The sequence below is a fragment of the Sphaeramia orbicularis genome, chromosome 18 (assembly GCF_902148855.1).
Source record: "Sphaeramia orbicularis chromosome 18, fSphaOr1.1, whole genome shotgun sequence".
In the NCBI taxonomy this organism is placed as follows: domain Eukaryota; kingdom Metazoa; phylum Chordata; class Actinopteri; order Kurtiformes; family Apogonidae; genus Sphaeramia; species Sphaeramia orbicularis.
In genome coordinates, this window is record NC_043974.1 from 40,109,345 (window position 1) to 40,128,507 (window position 19,163).

Below are 19,163 nucleotides of genomic sequence, written 5' to 3' on the forward strand. Positions count from 1 at the left end.
CTCACACCAGCCGCAGCCGCACCATGCAGTTCTGCAGAGGATCCGGCACCGAGTTCAGTCGCTGTTTGTGAAGTAACAGGCTGCGGCGGACGCAAAACACAGGACGAAAAGTTCCGTTCCGTCCTGTCCCGTGCGGTGTGAGTGCACGCGGTGAACTGTGACCGCTGCCTGTGTCTTTTCTTTTGCATTTGATCCGTGGGTGCGCAGTGGAAGTGTGTGTTCCTCTGTGGCACCTCCCCGCTCCTCCACACACACACACACACACACACTCACACACACTCACACACACTTTACCCTCTTGTACCTTTTTTTTCTTTCTTTCTTTTTTTTTTTTTTTTTTTTTTTTTTTACAACATGCATTTCTCCTGCAACTAGTAGAGCCCGAGCCTTTTTGGACCGGGACTGTGGGACTTCCGTGCGTCATGCGTGGAGTGGACACCTGAAGCGCATTCAGCTCCAGGACCGCCAGACTCCCATGTAACAGGATCTACTTTGCTTTTATTTTGTTTTTGTTTTTTCTTGAAGCTAAGGAGGGTATGCTGGAGAACACTTGTAAAGAAGAAGAAGAAGAAGAAGAAGAAGAAGAAGAAGAAGAAGAAGAAGAAGAAGAAGAAGAAGAAGAAGAAGAGGGCAACAAAGTGTGAGAAAAGCAGCGAAGAAACTCAGCTCCCCCTCCACGCACACGCAGATTAGTTTGAAGAGGTCTTGGTATATGTTCGACCAGGCCACGACTATGGGCGATGGGAGCCACCGCTGTGGACCCAACAACCCGCTGTGTCCGGACCGGATGGACGCAACCAATAAGTGTCGCGGAACCGCCGCCGCTGCCACCGATATCGGGAGCCGGTCCCCGGTGCAGAGCTCCACGGACACGCCGGGGACGTCAGCGTCCACCCCGACGTCCTCCAGCGAAGACGGACACGACAAACTTTTGGGAGTGGACCCGGACTACTGCCGGAGGATATTAGTGAGAGGTAAGTGCACTGAAAACCCACATGAACTGAGGATTATTCTGCTGTTCTACACACAAGACAAGTGTCCCAGCAGGAGCCCACTGGAGCTGCAGGGATGGAGAATTATTTTATATTTATACTGTTACTCAAACCATTAATTTAATCCACAAACACACTTTAGCACTACTACTAATAATAATAATACAATAAAAACACATTTAACTGAGCTAAACACTCACTAATATTAGTCTGAATGTGTTTTATGTGAATCTTTAAAATAAATGAAAACATTCTTATTAAATATATAGAATAGGGAGGTTGGAATAAAAAAAAACAAGTAAATAATATCACAGTAAAAGTTGATGTTAAAATTGGACTCTTGAATATAGACTTAAAGAAAGGGGTCGTGCTGCAGGAGGGGCAACTAAGTCAAACAATGGATCCCTTCACTTTAAGCAGACAATGCAACCATATTGGAAAAGGCACTTATTGATTTTTATTAATACAACTGATACTAAAATGCACAAATGGACAGCGTAGAAAATTGGCTTCTATAAATTGTGAGGGATTGTTTATTTTTCTAATAATTGATTATTGGTGAATCAATACTAAAAAAAAAAACCACACACACACACACAGAAGCTGAGCCTGTAGCCTTTAGCCTGTATTTGCTCCTGTTTATTTTCTTTGACATTGTAGGTAGTTTGACCTGAGCTCTAAAAAGGCACTGAAAGGTCTGGAAGCATGTGAAGCTGTGCTCCAGTGAACTTCACCTGTGTGTTGTTGTGTTGTTTTCTGACTGACAGGACATGGGCCGCTCCTTCACAAGAAGGCTGTGTGTCTTCTGCTGTCACTGTCTGAATGCCTTTGTGTTAGTTTCCTTCACAAAACTATATTTTATAGTGTCCATGCCTGTGTGCAGGACAGTCCTGTAGAAATCAAACTAGAAATATGGGTTCAAATTAAATGACCAATAATAAATGACTACTTTGATCAACATTATAGCTTTGTAGCCTCTTTTCATTTTTTGCTTTAAATGATCAGATTGTAGCTTAATATGTTATATATAGCATTAACATTACTAAAACAAAAAGAAATATATATTTAAAAAAAAATAAAAATAGATAAATCAGAAAAAGCACTATAAATTGTGTATTTGTTTAATGTAAAATACAAACATATAGGACATTGTATATATATATATTTACATATATATATTTTTTCATATAGGCTATAAATAGGCTATTTTCCAATTTTTTAAATTTATTTATTTATTTTTTTGAACACATCTAAAGTAGGTGTGGTACCATATCTAGTTAGATTCCAATAGGCCTAATTGAGGTTATTTACTTTGAGGGCGTTTTATGTGTTATTTCAGTTCGTAGCTTTATAGGGAAAAAAATCGTGTCAGAAAAAAATAGTAAGGGACTTGTAAGTCACTGTGAAGTTGAAATAAAATGATATTAAAATCAGGCAGTTTTCATGCCTGCAGATAGCTGTAAAAATAGCCTACGTGTCGTTTTAGTGATCCAGGAATATTTGACAGAAAGAGCCAACATGTCGCCTTATCTACGACTATCGTGAAAATTATTATCGGTTCCACATTTGTGCCGCATTCAGTTACAATAAACCAAAGGCCAGATTTTAAAGAGACAGAAAATGTATTAAAAAGAAAAAGAGAGAAAGCAAATAGATAATGTTGTATATGTGGAAGCTGCAGGACTAGTTTGGGTTTGAAAATAAATAAATGAGCTGTACTGTCACTGTGGACGCTTTGACTGTTTTATTTGCTGTTTTATTTCTTATCAGTCACACAATGATGCTCCAGTCCCTGTTAATAGAGCTGGTGGTCTGTGTTTGGACCGGGATGTGGTCCGGTTTTGATAGAAGTGCATTCGTATGGAGTGTTTTTTTTTTTTTTTTTTTTTAAGCGGAGTGTGTTTGTTCGGGCTTTTCCAAACAGAGCTCGGGGTCACCCAGAGGTCAGCAGGTCTGCGCACTGCGCTGCTGCTGCGCGCAAATGATTCCAACACAGCTTGGCCTTTTTTATCATATTTATCACGCATTTGTACCATATATACTGCATGCATGCTTTAATATTTGTTACATTAAGAGGGTTTAGAGCCTCTGTGGTGCATATTCTTACCGTCTGGATACACATTACTATGCGGATGTAAATATGGAGATTATGGCTCTTCTTTCGGCTTGTATATGAAGAATATCAGTGTTATTTACTGTTTGATTAAGCCGTACAGTGAACGCACCATCATGATGTTACTGTAGTTTCTGCATAAACTACAATTTCTATTTTATGCACTTATTGTCTTTTATTAGCTATTGTTTTTTCTATTGCGCACAACTTCAAATTATCATGTTTTTAAATATATATGTGCTCAGACAATTCCAGTAAATTCAATAACTTAAACTACACTTTTTTCGCCCCATTTTCACTGTTTTTTTCTGCTCGTATTTCCGTCAGATACCGGCCGGTCAGCGACCTCCTATAGAAACACTATGGCTGTTCAGTCCAATCAGTTTGGTTTCATCTTTAATTCAGGGCTTTTCATATTTTATATTGATTGCATATTTCATGACTTTAAAACCCTGGACAAAGAGCAGTTTCTGTCTGCCCTCCGCCTCCATTAGATGTGATAAATACGAACACATCTTTGATATTTTAACTTAAGCTCCAAAATTTGAATTATTAACTGTAGGTAGTAATACATACACATATAGGCCTATACAGAAAATGATAATATACAGAAAATAATCAAAGTTAAAATATCTTAGCCTATACATTTCGTTTGTCGTTTATTTGTTGACTTTTAACAGTTTTATATTGGATTTATGGGTCCATGACAGAATATAGGATGAGACTCTCCTCTTTCTCTTTTATAAGCATTTAATCAATTTCTTTTTCTTATCCAAATAAGTTTTAAATTTCTACACAGCTCAAATGTAATTATTTGAAGATTATTTGAAAATAGGGTGGAAAAGACTAAAAATAATAATGATAATACATACGTTAAAAAGCCTTTGGATCATAGTCTTGTTAGTGCATTCTTACCAACCCGCGCAATGATACACAACCCCTTCACTTGACTGAAAATAGTCCGTAGGGTCAAGTTTGGGGGTCAAAGTATGATGATATCAAAACTAAAAATTAAGTAATGAAAATGTGTCATCTTTGGACTATATAGCATATGCAGTTGTCATTTTTAACAGGTCTGTTTCCTTAGAAAAGCAAAGAAAACAGCACCATTAACCACTTATTTGTTTATTTATTCAATCCAACTTTATTTGTAAAGCATTTTAAAACAAACGCAGTGCTGTACAAAAGAATAAATAAAACTAAAATACTAGAATAAAATATAGGAATAGATTCAAATACATAAAACAGCTATACAATGTTCGGTGTTATGTTCAGTGTTATTTATTTTACTCACTCACTCACTCACTTACTTATTTACTTACTTACTTAAGCCTAATCTGTCTCACATCAGCAGGAAATGAGTCACAAAATTCTCTGAAACTGTCAGCCCAAAGCAGCCGAGGCTACATATGAGGTTATTATGCAAGTTTGGGTATTTTTAGGTTAATATAAGCTATAGAAACTTTGTTCAATAAAGTTCAATTGTAGTTGTCGTTCAGGTTGTAATTTATTTATCTGCTTCTTCACTGGCTGAACAATAATAATAATAATAATAATAATAATAATAATAATAGGCCTATAGCATTTTTGTAGGCTAAATTAAACCCTTTATACACAGGGGGAAAAAAGAGACAAAAGTATTTTCCTCAAAAAGAGTAAATTTGGTTCTATATTGACTTTGTAGAGTAACTTTTACTCTTTTTAGAACCAAATGTTATCTGAGTAGAGTAAAAATTTCTTCAATTTCCTGTTTATGTTTGGCACGTGAGGCCTGTGACGTAGCCTGCTGTACATTCACGCGCTATATTTAAAGTAGAACTGAGGATAACTGAACCATGGCTCACCTTTAGTTGAACTTCCGGTGGTCGTTGCTGAGTTATATAATTGTTGAATTTTTTTTTTGGCTTTTACGTAAACAGACGCGAAAGGCACCATCCGGGAGATCGTGCTGCCGAAGGGGCTCGACCTGGACAGACCCAAGCGCACGAGGACCTCCTTCACCGCCGAACAGCTCTACCGGCTCGAGCTCGAGTTCCAGCGGTGTCAGTACGTTGTGGGCCGCGAGCGCACCGAACTAGCACGGCAACTGAACCTCTCCGAAACACAGGTAAGACCGAACTGTGTGACGTAGACCTGAAAAATGGAGGCGTGGGTTAATTAGCTCGCACAAATAATTCCTAAAAGCCAAAAAAATAATCATAAAAAATACAAACAAACACAAGGAAAACTGGTAAGACACAATGTAAACAAATGCTAATGCAGTTTAAGCTAGTAGTAAGCTAGTTGCATATAGCTGGTTCGCCAGATGCTAGCAAATAGTTAGGTTGTATGTAGGCCTTTTGGTGTTACTGTGTGCTTCTTTATGGTTACAGGTGCGCCTACCTCATTAATTTGTCACTTAGCCAATCAGAAGTAAAGAAATCCTATAGCCACACCCACAGCTAGCTACTACCAACAGTTAGGCTAGCCGGGACTGCTAACATGCGTAATTTTAAGGTTAAATGCACCACAAACAAACGAATAATGATAATAATAATAATAATAATGACAATAATAATAATAATAATCACTCACAGTGAGAAATTTCATGAAAAAAAACAGATATGGATGTGGTGTCTTCCGAAAAGACAAGGCCCCACAAATAGTGCGCGAGATCTCAGTGACAGGTTTGAGGAAAAAGAATATGATGCGTTCACGGTCCCCAGAGATGCACACACCTATGGGACATTTTGTAGGCTACTCAGCGCCAGGTGGCATTGAGACAGTTCTTGGGGCACGTGGTGCACCAGTAACTTATTAAGACACTTAATATGGGTTTTATTTTAATTTGTCATCTGTAGGCCCATATTAACCCCTATTAGGGCCTGAAATAAGCTTAAAGCCTATGGGGCCTGTAGTTTCAGGTCAGGCGGTAACCTTGCCTTGGCTGATAGGTTACGCCTTTTCAGCAACCCGTGAGAGATTCATTAAAAATCACAATAAATAAAATAAAAATACATATCAATATTTGGCATGAATCGACAATCAGTGCAAAGTTATTTAGGCTGTTTCGTCGTAATGACATCATCTCTGTAGGTGCGTATCATTGCAAGTATTTTTGTTTTACCTGTCAGATAGCTTAATCCTACAGTTAATTAACTATTAATCCTATTATTATCGGACAATCTTATAGGCCCGCAAATCTACGTCATCTTTCTATCTATCTATCCCTGGACAGTTCAGATAATTTTACATTCATGTACTATTCATTTATAAACAGAGGGATTCACTGTATTTTTCGTTGTCGCCCTGCGCGTGAGGACCGACAGTACACCAAGAGGCAATAATAGCTAGATATTACACATATGTCCTAAAATATATACATATAAATGATGTAAGCAGAGGAAAGCACACACACTAGCCCTGCTCCACGCCAGAAAAAAACACACACAAAAAAAAAAAAAACTGAGCTGTGTTTACATTTATGCACCTGTATGACATATGTCGGGTTTTAAACAGTAAAAGTGATTGGGACCTATTGGCTGCAAAGCGTCCTATTTGGGCTATTATTAAGAGGGAAGTGCTTTGTAAATATTTTTTAAAAAGCAGTGTCCATCTGTCAACAACATCCACCTAACTCAGTCATACAGTCCTCAGTTCTGAAGGTGAGGGCGGATGATGCGCATTTACGCAAAACGCCTATTAAAAATGAAATAAAACTGAATGCAGTAGATTAAATGGATTTGCTGGACATTAAATAAATGGTACACTTCTCTTCAGTGCTACAGTATGTGCTGTTGTTAGAAATAGGCTGAGGAAGGCTGGGATAGCGCCACATCATGCGTGGACGTGAGCCTCCTGTCACTCAGCCATCCGCACCGGCCCGCGCGCTCCATTCAAAGCCTCCGCAGGGGACAGAGCCCCGCCCCTCACTGTTTGTTATGTGCATAGGTCAGCACGAGCACATACGTATGGCGGAAGTTTGGAACTTTTGGACCACTATGATGATAGCAACAGATAGGTTATGCATTGAGCTGTGACCTGCTAAGAACATGTTTTACATCCACAGGATAAAGGATTCACAGATAATATCCTTTTCAGAAGACAAATATATAGACATTTTTCTTCAGGTTTGGTATCCATTTTGTGAAAAACTACGCTGTACGAATTTGTTGACATTGAAAAATAAACCAGCAAGTCCTGTTAGAAATGACCAACAAGACTGTTAGAAATGAAAATGCTTCAGCTATATAAGCGTTGTTAAAATAATTGGCTACTTCTGGAGTAATTAGGCTGTATTTAACCATGTGCAAATGTTAAAATGGTATACAGAAAAAAATATTTACCTCAGAATTAGATATATAGGCCTACAGAGTCGGCATACACATATACAAACACTATGAAACTTAGGCTATAGACATTTAAATTATTAAATACAGCCTATAGATATCTGTCAAGCCCATTCAGCCATTAAATATATATTTTAATATGGCTTAGGTACATTAGTTATAAAACCAACTGTAGCATTTGTAGGTGATATGTAGACTTCATATGAAATACAACTCATGTAACTCACATGTAATAGTAGCCAAATAAACACACACATATATGTGTATAGGCCTATTAAATGCTATAGTGACAGAGGTAACATAAACAATGGTTATTTATAAATGTAAAAAGTAGTTAGTAATATTTAGTAAAATATAAGGATAAAAAAAACCGAAAAAATTACGGAAGAGTTCAATTTAAAAAAAAAAACTGTCATATTTCGCTGCTGAAAGTTGAATGTAAAAGCTGAGTGTCTGGTTTTGTTGTGGGCCTTCTCTGAGCAGAAGTCTGTGTGTGTCATTAGTGTTGTCATTGGGGTGTTCATGGGGAGGTCTGAGCCTCCTGCTGCCTCAGGAGAGGCTGGCCACCCCGATGGGCTCAGCTGAATGAAGTATGAAAACTGTCTGACCTTCAAATTAGAATAAAAATGTAAATAATAATAATAATAATAATAAAAGTCTTTCTCGATAATGGCGTGAAATATCAAACCCATTGATGAGAAAATTCTTAAAGCAACGCACCACTGAAGCGGCTTTTAAAGCTGATCAAAAAGGCTTTCAGTTGACATTAGTAGGGATCTTTCCTCTTATTATGTTCTTTGGCTGTTATGGCGTGTTTTAAGCAAATGCACCATTCAAGGTTAATCATGCAAAATAACAAATGGAACACAGAAGCTTTCAAAGTTATTTCGTTCGAGCTGTTTTCCGGTGACTCGCAGTGTTTGTTGATGTTTGCGGTTGAAGGTTTCTGCATGTTTCTTTGACAGTAATTTGATTTCTGTGTTAAAATTAATGACCTATGGGTTTTCTTTGAACGAAAAAAAACCTTTATTCCAATATGCGTCTATTAAGAGCGTGAAATACAGAACTTTTTCATATCTATCTATCTATCTATCTATCTATCTATCTATCTATCTATCTATCTATCTATCTATCTGTTTTTTTTTTTTACACACACACACACACACATATATATATATATATATATATATATATATATATATATATATATATATGTATTTTTTTTTCACTTTTGTCCTATCACATGACCATCAGCGTCAGTCCTTTTCCTTGGCAAACCTTTGTGGTAGATTATAGCCTAACAAGTAGAACACGATTACAGCCTAAACGCTGTTTTTTAGCTTTTCGTAAACGTGACAGGCCTCTTTATCTGCGAGAGAAACACAAATACTAATTACACTAATATGGGGAGGGTTGGATCGTTAAGTGTTTTTTAACAATGTTTGGGGATTTGGTCATTGACCCATGGTGTAACTCCAATTAGTTTGGTCAGGTATTCATACTGATCACGCAACGAGGCAGACATTCAAACGCACACACACACACACACACGGACTGAAGCAAAAAAGGAAGAGGAGCTGCAGTCCCATCACAAATAAAAACAACAATTCATTCTTTTTTTGGAGGGGGGATTTTCTGTAGATACCAAACACTAAGAGTAAAATTATTATTGGACTCTTGTCTGTAGAACTGTGTCATGAACTGCGGGGTTATAATACAAATAGATGTAACAGGTAAAAACACAACAGCCCAATACAGGGTTAAATTAGGGACCATAATGCATTGCAACGGTCAAATTCACCTCAATTCGAACCCCTTCTTCAAAACAAAGTACTTGGTGTTTTGTTGGATACACAACTAATTTGGTCTACCCAAACTGCTAAACGTCATTCTGGAAAAGAAAAAAAAAAATCCATACTAGCAACAGGTTAAAGAAAAAAACAAACAAAAAAAACAAAAAAAACAGCCTATTGCAGAGTAATCAGTGCGTTTCGCGGCCTATGAAGGAAAATAAGAATAAATAATTGGGCCTCCTTAAAGTCCTGGACCAATGAACTATGTCATGAAAACTGAACAGACTTTTCAGACGTTTGCAGTTCAGCTTCATTCATAACAGGAACGATTTCAAATAAAAAAAATTAAATAAATAAAGACCATGTTTTATTTATATTAATTTTTTTTTTTGCCTCTTTTTACGACCAGCCTTGACACTTTTTTCCCCTCTCATTTTACAAATAAAACTTCCAATTTTACAATAAACTAAACTTTTTGGTGGCATCTTACTTTTCTTTTAGTTTTTTTGTGTCAGTTTGTAATTATTTCGCTTTGTTCCTTTTAGGTGTTAACGAAAAACAGAGGGTGAAAGGGAAAACTAAGGCCATTCATCCGTATCCAAACCGGAGCCAATAAGCGCGTTTTGTTTTTTTGTTTTTTTCAGGCAATAAAATGAGTTGTTGATCATCTTCCATTTTGTGCCATATTCCATCTCATTCCTGAACCAGAGAAAGATCACATGAACACTGCACCACAGGTTGAATGTTGAGTGTTAAATGTTGGTTGTTTTTGTTAGGTTTTTGTTTATATCTAGGGCTTATCTTGCAAATATATGCACCAAATTTCAGTTTTTGCAGACAATAAAGTTCTTATCTTATCTTATCTAGTAGTATTTTCTACTTGTAGTTTCTCAACATCATGTAGCACCTATTTCTGCTTTTTTTTTCTTTTAATTAATAATTTTTTACTGAGACATTTTCACAGAATGACAGCAAATCCCACTTTCCTTGAGTTGTTTCATTGTCCCCACACTCGACCCTTTGTCACATATACCTAAGACTGTCCCATTATGTGATTTTATACACGCTCATCGTTTGTTTCCCGGATTTCCCACTCGTGATTTCATGCGCAAATTGAAAACGTACGTTTAAACTGTCACAAACGCAACTACTGATCACTATTAGGACGTCAGTACTGCAAAACATTTCGTCCTACAGAGTCTATTGTGTGTATAGTTTAAGTTCCAGAACGAAATTTCAGACTATAGTCAGAAGTGCATCCTACACAAACTATGTGAAAAATCCTGACTTTTCAGTTTCAGCCACTCCATATGCATATGTCGCGGATAGGTTGAATGAATCCGACGCTTAAAAGTAAGAAACGCCACTTTTCTGCAGACGCTCCCGTGCATTTTAATGTCGACACGCAGATTTGACTATTTTAACTTCAATTTGACCAAAAGCACCTGCTCAGATGAGTTTTTACTGGTGATAATGAGGGAAATCCACCCCTTTTCATGCCTCTAGACGTCAGTGTGCCACCGTTGCTGCTGCTGTAATCCGTTACCGGGCGCAGTAATCCGTTACCGGGGCAGAGCTGTCCGTTCATCCCGGCAGGTGGCTCCACGCTACAGGGAACTCAGCAGCAGGGGGGCGACGTGTATGTGCATGGGTGTGTGTATGGGAGAGAGCATGGAGCCATCACACATATAAAAACATTGGGGAGACGCACAAAAACTAAAACATAAAACATTCATGACGGTTTGCTCCCGGTCACAGATGATTGATGCTCACGGATGAGGCTTCAGATCTTATTGCAAAAGGTACGTGGTAGCAATTACTGCATAACAGCATCACATCTCAGTTTTAATCCGCCTTTGTTAGGTCATTATTAGTATTTTTACATCTTCAAGACTGAAACATTGTAAGTTATTTCCATTGGAAGTGTCTGAGAATTGAAATTAGGGGGAGGAGGGGAGGGGTATTTGTCCTCACACCTTCCACCTGGATGTTTTAGTCTTTTTTTTTTTTTTTGTCAATTGCTCAGTGTCCTCTCCTCCAGCTGATTTGTGGACACCACGCTGTGTGATCACTTTAATCTTTTCCACTGAGTTGAGTGCAGCTGACCTATACGTCGCCACGCACTGTAACAGTCTATTGTAGTCCATTGAAAAGCTATGGATTTAATGGTCCCCTTTATTTTAATCCAGCAGTAAATGGGGGAGAGACAGCTTAGTGGTGGTTGTGAGTCAGTTTAATCTTCATTGTAAAGCTGGCAGAGTGTCACCCAGATGTTTACAACTGTTTTTCCTTCTTGCTGTAGTTGGCAGGACGTTTGTTTGTACACAAAATTCAGGGTGTGGGAATAGAACTGTGTATTATTTGTATTCAGTTATATCCGGTTATTATTCTTTTTAATTGCACATCTTCATAAAATCTGCTATACCAGCTATCAAATGCACCTGCTTCTAAATTTTTCTATGAATCCATCCATCGAAAATCCAGATGTGGGTGTATTGCATGTTTTTGTCATTTTGTGTTTTATGTAACATCAGTCACGCAAAGTTGGAGAGTCTTTCAATACAAGAGGCTATCCTTATTTCAGCATCATGTCTTCACACCTTAAAGACAGAATCGTTCAATTTCCAACTTCTCCCAAAACTAGGTGCAGACAAAATTGACAAGAAACAAGATACCATTGGGAATGTAAAAAATTTACTAGGCTACATAAATGTTGCATTTAGATGGTGGTGATATCGTGGCTGCGATGTGATTTGGTTTAGGTACAAAAACCGCTTGGTTAAGGTTCGGAAAAGACCACGGTTGGGGTTAAAATAGGACATTTTCATAAGGGTTAATGTAAAAGTAACCACATCATGCAGAGTGTGTATATCCAATCCAATTCAACTTTATTTGGAAAACACTTTAGAACAACTGCAGTGGACCAAAGTGCTGTACAGAAGAATAATTAAAACCAAAATAGAAAATTAAAATACAACATAGATTTAAAGACATAGAAACTGTACAAAAAAGAAAAAAATGCTATACAGAAGAATAAATAAAACCCAAATAAAAAGAATAAAATACAAGAATACGGTGACTAAGTTCTTATTAACCTGCCAACTCGTTAGTTATTATTAGTTATTCATACAACCACAAGAGGTCACCATATCACAAATGAACCAGTTCTGTAATTTTTCTGACGATAACATTTTTTAACTTTTATTCATCATAAATAATAAAACCGATGCAAGTATTTCATTAGAAAGTGTTTATGGAACTGGTTTTGGAAAACATCCCAAGAAGAAAAGGCAAGTCCTTAATGACGTCAGATGTATTTAGTTTCTCTAGTTTGAGGCTGAATGTGTTTCGTTTAGTCTTTCGCCTTTAGTCTGTAAAGATTTGCTTCAGTAAATAATTCTAAACTGTTGGGTTTCGTATTAAAATACACCTTATTCTGTTATTTAAACATCCAACAACAAACCACACACTATGGATTTCATGAATAAGCTCTAAAATATTAGTATGAAATCAAACATTGCTGTCAGACTCTCAGATACCAGTCCAGTTGACTTCAGCTACAGCGTTTTTTGACTAGTTTTCTGCTGAGATTGTATCAGTATTTGATTGTTTTTGCTGATGGTTGGCCACAACAGTACCCTCAAAATGAAAGCAAGAGAACAAGGACATTCAGCTAATGAGGTTTATAAGAGAAAGTAGTGACTTCTTTGCTAAAACTGTAATTTTGGTTAATTTATTTAACATTTTGACACAAGCTGAGACAAACACCAGCCTGATGTGAAGCCTTCCAACAGGTGTTCATATTACGTGAGGTCAGTGTCATGTTCTACCCACTCCCTTTCCTCTCTGATGCATGTTGTCCTGATACCAAACAGCCTCGAGCCAGTTCAGTGTTCACAGTCCATGTCAAACACTTTGAAGTGATGATGATTCTTGCTGTTTTACTTCAGATTTGTTTGGGTTTTTTTAGACTTTCTAGCCTACACTAAAGTCAGAGGTCAGGTTTGGTCGTAGAGCAGCAGCTGTGACACTATTCATGACTAGCATTCCTCTGAGTGTCTGTTATATTACATTCTGACAAGAATAGAAAGGATTCTGCTGTTTAACTGTTCCAAGATCAGGAGAAAAGTCCTAATGAGAGCAGTAGGGATGGCACATTTTTATAAGCTAATCTTAAAGTTAATTTAGCTCATTTAGCTTTAATTTTGGAACCCCGGCAATGTGGGCTCTATAAACTTAACATCACTCTTTACTGAAGGGACTCAGACAAGACGGATCTGAAAGTTAGCTTCACTCTGGTTTATTGAAGTTTGTGTTGCTTTTCATTAACAGAACCCTGATAATGTTTGCCAGGTTTTTGTCAAAAACCTCAAGTGATGTTCAATCCTTAGATTCCCTTAACAAAAAGCCAGTGAGATTTTTTTTGATGGCTTTTTGCGGAAAATAAGATTTGTTTTATATGTGAGTTTATGAGAGTATATGAGAGTTTTATATGTGCCAAATAAAACTTTGATACACATTTTGTTCTGCAAGATAATGTTCATAAATGATTTTAAATTATGAGTTATGACATGTAAATCAGTTATAAAAAGAAAAGGCTTTTCCTTTTACCTGTTCTAGTTTTGCACTAACCTCTTCAGTCTCATTCAGCTGTGTTTCAGGGAATATCGTTTTTCTTTTCAAAGAAAAGCTTTAAAATTCACTCGAGGAAGATTACTTGGTATTTTAAGTTGTTTAGCAAAACCTGAAAATCTATTATTCTTCTATCTATTCTATCATTTGTGTTGGTCACAGGCCGTATTTCAGACCCTCTGTGTTTTATGACTAATGTCTGCACCATTACATACTGGAGGAAAAAACAAACGATAGTGTTTTTTACCACTGCTGGACTCCTGATCACACTCTATGTCTGTTTCTCCAAGCAGTCTGCAGAAAAAGGAGATAACACAACAAATTCTCTATACGTGTGTCTGTGTACAATCAATGTCCTCGTTGTGTGTATTGTTCTTTATGAAGGCCCAGACAGACAGTGTCTGGCCACTTGTCTGGGCCGTAGAGATCCCGGCCATGACGTATAGCTGTGCAGATGTAGCAGGAAGACGTCCGCACAGTGTGAGGATTGTACTAACACTCAAAATAGTGAAAGAGAGAGGAAAGGACACAGACAGACAGACAGACAGACAGAGATATAAGCAGGGCTTCATGTGCTGATTTGTGCTTTCAGTTTGTGTCTAAAATGTTTGGGATTTATGTCATTGAGCAACAGTTTAGTCTGGAGCTAAAATCCTACAAAACATAACTTGCAAATACAAAACATGTTTGTCAAACACAAATACAGATAATATTTTAATGCATGATTCTACTAAAACAAATACAACATATCTTACAAATGACTTTTTGCAAACAAACTGAACGTCAGGAAACAAGGACATGTACCTGTTAACAGTATGTCTTAATAATAAAAAAAAAAGCAGTTTGATTTTGTAGTTGTGAAGTGTATGATTTGAATTAATTCTTATTGAATATGCACAGTTTTTTTCTTGTTTTGGAAATAATTTATAACATTTGGTGGTAGTGAAATACAAAATTAACTACATTTTGTTTATCAGTTAAATCTACTCAGATTTGCAGACTGTAGGTACCCCTCAAACATGATTTTTACAAAAAATACAAAAACCAAGGCGCTCTCTTATAATTTTAAAATGTCTCTATTAATTATGGCATGTCTCAATGGACCTCATGTCCATTTTAAAATTATAAGAGAGTACTTTGGTTTTTGTATTTTCTGTGCATTGACAGTCCCTTCACCAAAGAGCACCTCTTTTACCATTTTTTCCATTACTGTTTTCCATTACTGCCTGGAGTTCCATGAATTGTTCTTCTTTACTGTTTGTTCAAAACATGATTTTTAAACATTTCTACATTAACTCCAACTTGTGTGTATTTTCATTTCAGTCTCTAACTGGATTGGCTGTCTCTGGTTAAGTTGCCTGCTAGTATCAGTTGTGATTAGCTCTCTGTTTCCATAAACAAAAAAATGAATAAATAGGTACCACATGTATATGAGGTTGAGTTACTAAGGACATTAATTTTTGTATTTGTTTGATTGGTACCTTTTTGTATTTGTAAAGCAAACAGTTTCTTCATGAGTCACATGTCATTAGTAAAGCACTTTTTGTGCTCTTGTTAATTTTTGACACAATACTGAGTAGCACAGATTTGTATCTTTTCGACTTTCTGTCACTGTGACCTGAAGCCAGAGCAATGTTTTTGAAACTCTGATTATTTAATCAGTTGATTAGATAATCAGAGGAACATATTAGCAATTAAGTCTTAGCTACCTTTATCTTCAATCACACTCTGAGTGATTGGACTTGTTTCATCAGCTTCTGGCAGAGTCCAAACTTAGTGAAATTAAGCTACAAGAGGTTTTCACTTTTTTTAAAACATGGACAATAAATGCCCCAAGTCTGAACTTGAATTACCAATCAGGATGGTCAAAAATTGTATGTGTCTTTTGCCAGGCCAATGTATAATGCAATTAAATGGAATGGATTACCTGTCTGGGAGCTTATAGGCCTCCGGAAAGAACAGGACACTCAGTTTGCAACACAAGGCTGACACTACAAATATGCTCAAAATACTATATTCAAATATGCTCACAATAATAGATTTATATGCTATATTTATATAGCAATGATACCCTTAAAAAGAGCGAGACTACAATAGGAAACTGTTTTACCATTAATAAGAGGAGCTGACAGACATAATATGAAAAATTACCTTATTTGGTCAAAAATAATTAAAATAATTACAGTAGAAAGTCATTTAAGAAATGTAATAATTCATGCTTTCTCTGTATCTTCATGATATTGGCATTGGACCTAACAGGAAACACATGCTGATGATGATGTTGTATTTTGTAGTTAATTTTAAATGTATTTATTTAACCCTACTTGACAAACGCTTGTTTTGATAATTAACTCTAACCTGTTTGGAAATAAGGCTCATTAGGTTTGAAGATAACCAACGAGTCTAGCGAACTTTCCCTGTATTTCATTAAAATGAACAGTTAAATGTTCTATATGTAAAACTGACACAATGCTTGTGGAAGCTGGTCACAGTTGATATTAGTTCAACAAATGACTCAGTTTCAAAGTTAGAGACTGTCTCAGATTCCTACATCCAGGATCACCACCTCTATATTGATTTCTATGTAGAGGAGAGTTGTTTTTCGGTGTAAATTTTAGCTTACGCTCAAGTCGTTCAGCGTCTCTCTTCTGCTGCTCTACAGACACAAATGACCGACTCAACACGGGCTCAAACACTAACTTCACTGAAGCATCAAGAGAAGGAGCAAATTTAGCAAACTGTACATTCTGAATCTTTAATATGTGGTGTTACAGAAATGGTGGTAAGTGTAATGGTCGCTGCGTTAGTGGGATTTAACTATTTTATACTAGAAATAAACAAGCTTTCAGATTTAGTCACATTTAACTTTTTTTTTCTGGCGGCCACACAGCAGATATAAGATAAATATGAGGATATAATTTTTGTATTTTGTATTTTATTTATTTATCTAGACAGGGACAATGCACAATATACACTACAAACAAAAGTTAAGGATATTTCTTTTTTTTTTTTTTTTGGCTTTTTTTTTTTTTGTAATTTTTGCCATTTGTAAATAAAACTATGTCTGGTCGATAAAAAAATGTGTTCATAATTCACACACAAAAAAGTAAAAAGCGCTGTACAAGAATCCCAACTGAAAAAATAGCCCAAAAATTAAAACTATCCTTAACTTTTTGTTTGTAGTGTACATTAACCTTAAACAGGAGAGGTGTAGTGTGTCAGGTTGTAGCATTAGTGCTAATTTCCACCTGTAGTCCCTGGGCAGGCTGATGTTACCATTAAAAAAGCAGACATTAATAAAAACTAAAACATACAAAGAACAGTATAAGATGCATTTCCATAAAAAAATCACTCACATCCAACCATTCACTATTCATCCCAGTCTGTCACACACACTCTAAGCATGTTCAATGAGATAGAAGAACCCATTTAAAACTGCGTCATTTGTGTGCTCTGTCCAAAATGTGTATTCAATTCAAATATATCCTGAAAAAGAGAATTAGTGGGCATGAGAATACTGTGCGGCGCAGAGCTCGGACTACACTTCTGCTGCAGGTAATAGGGAATTTGAGTGACTGTGGGGTGACATACACAGAAAGTCATGGACCTCATCCAAACCCCTACTGAGTTTTTGCCAACTGGGTGCGGCAGGTTTTTCCTCTGAAACAAGGAAGAGGTAATGGCTGCTGTCTAAACCAGGAGGGGCCCCGATGGGTGGAGAGAGAGAGAGAGAAGCTGGTGAATGGATGGAGGGCAGGAGGGAGGGGCCAAGGGAGGCTGGGATGAGAGAGGGAGGTGGGCCTCATAACAGTACCAAGTGCTTTTGAGCTAAGGAGGATTAGGCAGCCATATCTACCAGCGATTCTATAAGACGGGGTTAACCCCTCGCTGAACCTGGTTGGACATGTGCTGCAGTGATGGAGGACCAGATCAGGTTTATTCGAGTGATTGGGTAACCAGGTAAGTTCTGAAGTGTTAGGGTCAGAAAAATATGTGAAGCTGGTCATGACCACGGAGCTGGGGAGTAAGAAACACTTAACCCAGTCACAAGGACACTAGACTTTCTGTCACAATAAAACTGATAGCTGGCCTATTAACTGATTTAATTAATTATTGAAGTCACTGGTAACTAAATAAACATACCCCCTGAACACATACAGTCACGGAACAATGATCAGATCAACCCTTGTTTTCTTCAATTTCTTGTTCATTTTAATGCCTGGTACTACTAAAGGTACATTCGTTTGGACAAATATAACGATAACAACAAAAATAGCTCATAGTAGTTAAATTTCAGAGCTGATATCTATCCATTTTCCATGGTGTTTTTTTTTTTATTATTATTATTATTTTATAATAACCAAAATCACTTCAGTTCTTCCATCAGTATCTATGGCATTGTACTGACAAAAAAAGTGCTTTTAGGCATTCCATGTTTTCTTTTCTGTCTGTTTTAGTCACATGATACACACAGGAGTTAGTACTTGATTGCATAACCAATGTTTTCGATGACTTTTGATGGTCTAATAATTTTTTCTATGTGTACGTACATGAAGCTGTTTTTTAGTAAAGGGAGTCGATCCTTTCTTGACTTTATTTATCCTTTTTTCTAAGCTAATGGCCGTCTTAGTTGCCATAAGAACAGTCTGTATATGTATTTCTATGTAGTGCTACTTGTAATGTAGTATTTTGCTTTTATTGTAGAAATAGAGAAATCCAATATTACTCTACCGTACAAAGCAGAAGTGAGGAGAAAGAAGGCACACAAACTTTGAAGTTCTACATTATTGTGGTTTATGTAAGTGTGTGATAGCTACATTAGTCACATGCACTTTTAGCTAAAGACAAGAGGGAGGAGCAGAGTCCAGACGGGGCACTTGTACATGTACTTTGTGGAAATGCCCTCTAAAAGGCAAGAATAGACTCCATGTAAGAAATCAAGAAACCAAACATTTATATATATATTAATATAATATCATTGTTATCATCAATGTTACACCATGAGTGACAAAACACATCCATAAATGTAAACAAAACAAAACAATAGACAGGTTTCCACGCGTAAAATGACAATATGAAGAAAAAAATGCCTTTACCAAATTCTGTCATGCATGTCATTTTTATCTTATTCTTTTGAAAAAAAATAAAAAATTAAATCAGAATGAAGCATCTGTTTTTTCAACTTTTACTCTAGACCAAACTTCTGTGTTTAAACTGGAAAGAAATTCTGGTTTGACCTTTATTTTGATAATTACTGAATTACTGATACTGACTGATATGAAGAGTTTTCTGTTTGTTAACCTTC

The 19,163-nt window shown here is 36.7% G+C and overlaps 1 protein-coding gene across 1 annotated transcript in view; it reads left to right on the top strand.

Annotated features, from left to right (window-relative positions):
• The first annotated feature begins 620 nt into the window (after positions 1-620).
• Positions 621-19,163, top strand: part of vax2 (ventral anterior homeobox 2) — a 42,127-nt gene continuing 23,584 nt past the window's right edge. The window contains exons 1-2 of the mRNA XM_030162832.1: positions 621-974; positions 5,025-5,212. Coding sequence (XP_030018692.1) covers positions 713-974; positions 5,025-5,212 — 450 coding nt within the window. The 5' untranslated portion in view covers positions 621-712. The remainder of the gene's footprint in view (positions 975-5,024; positions 5,213-19,163) is intronic.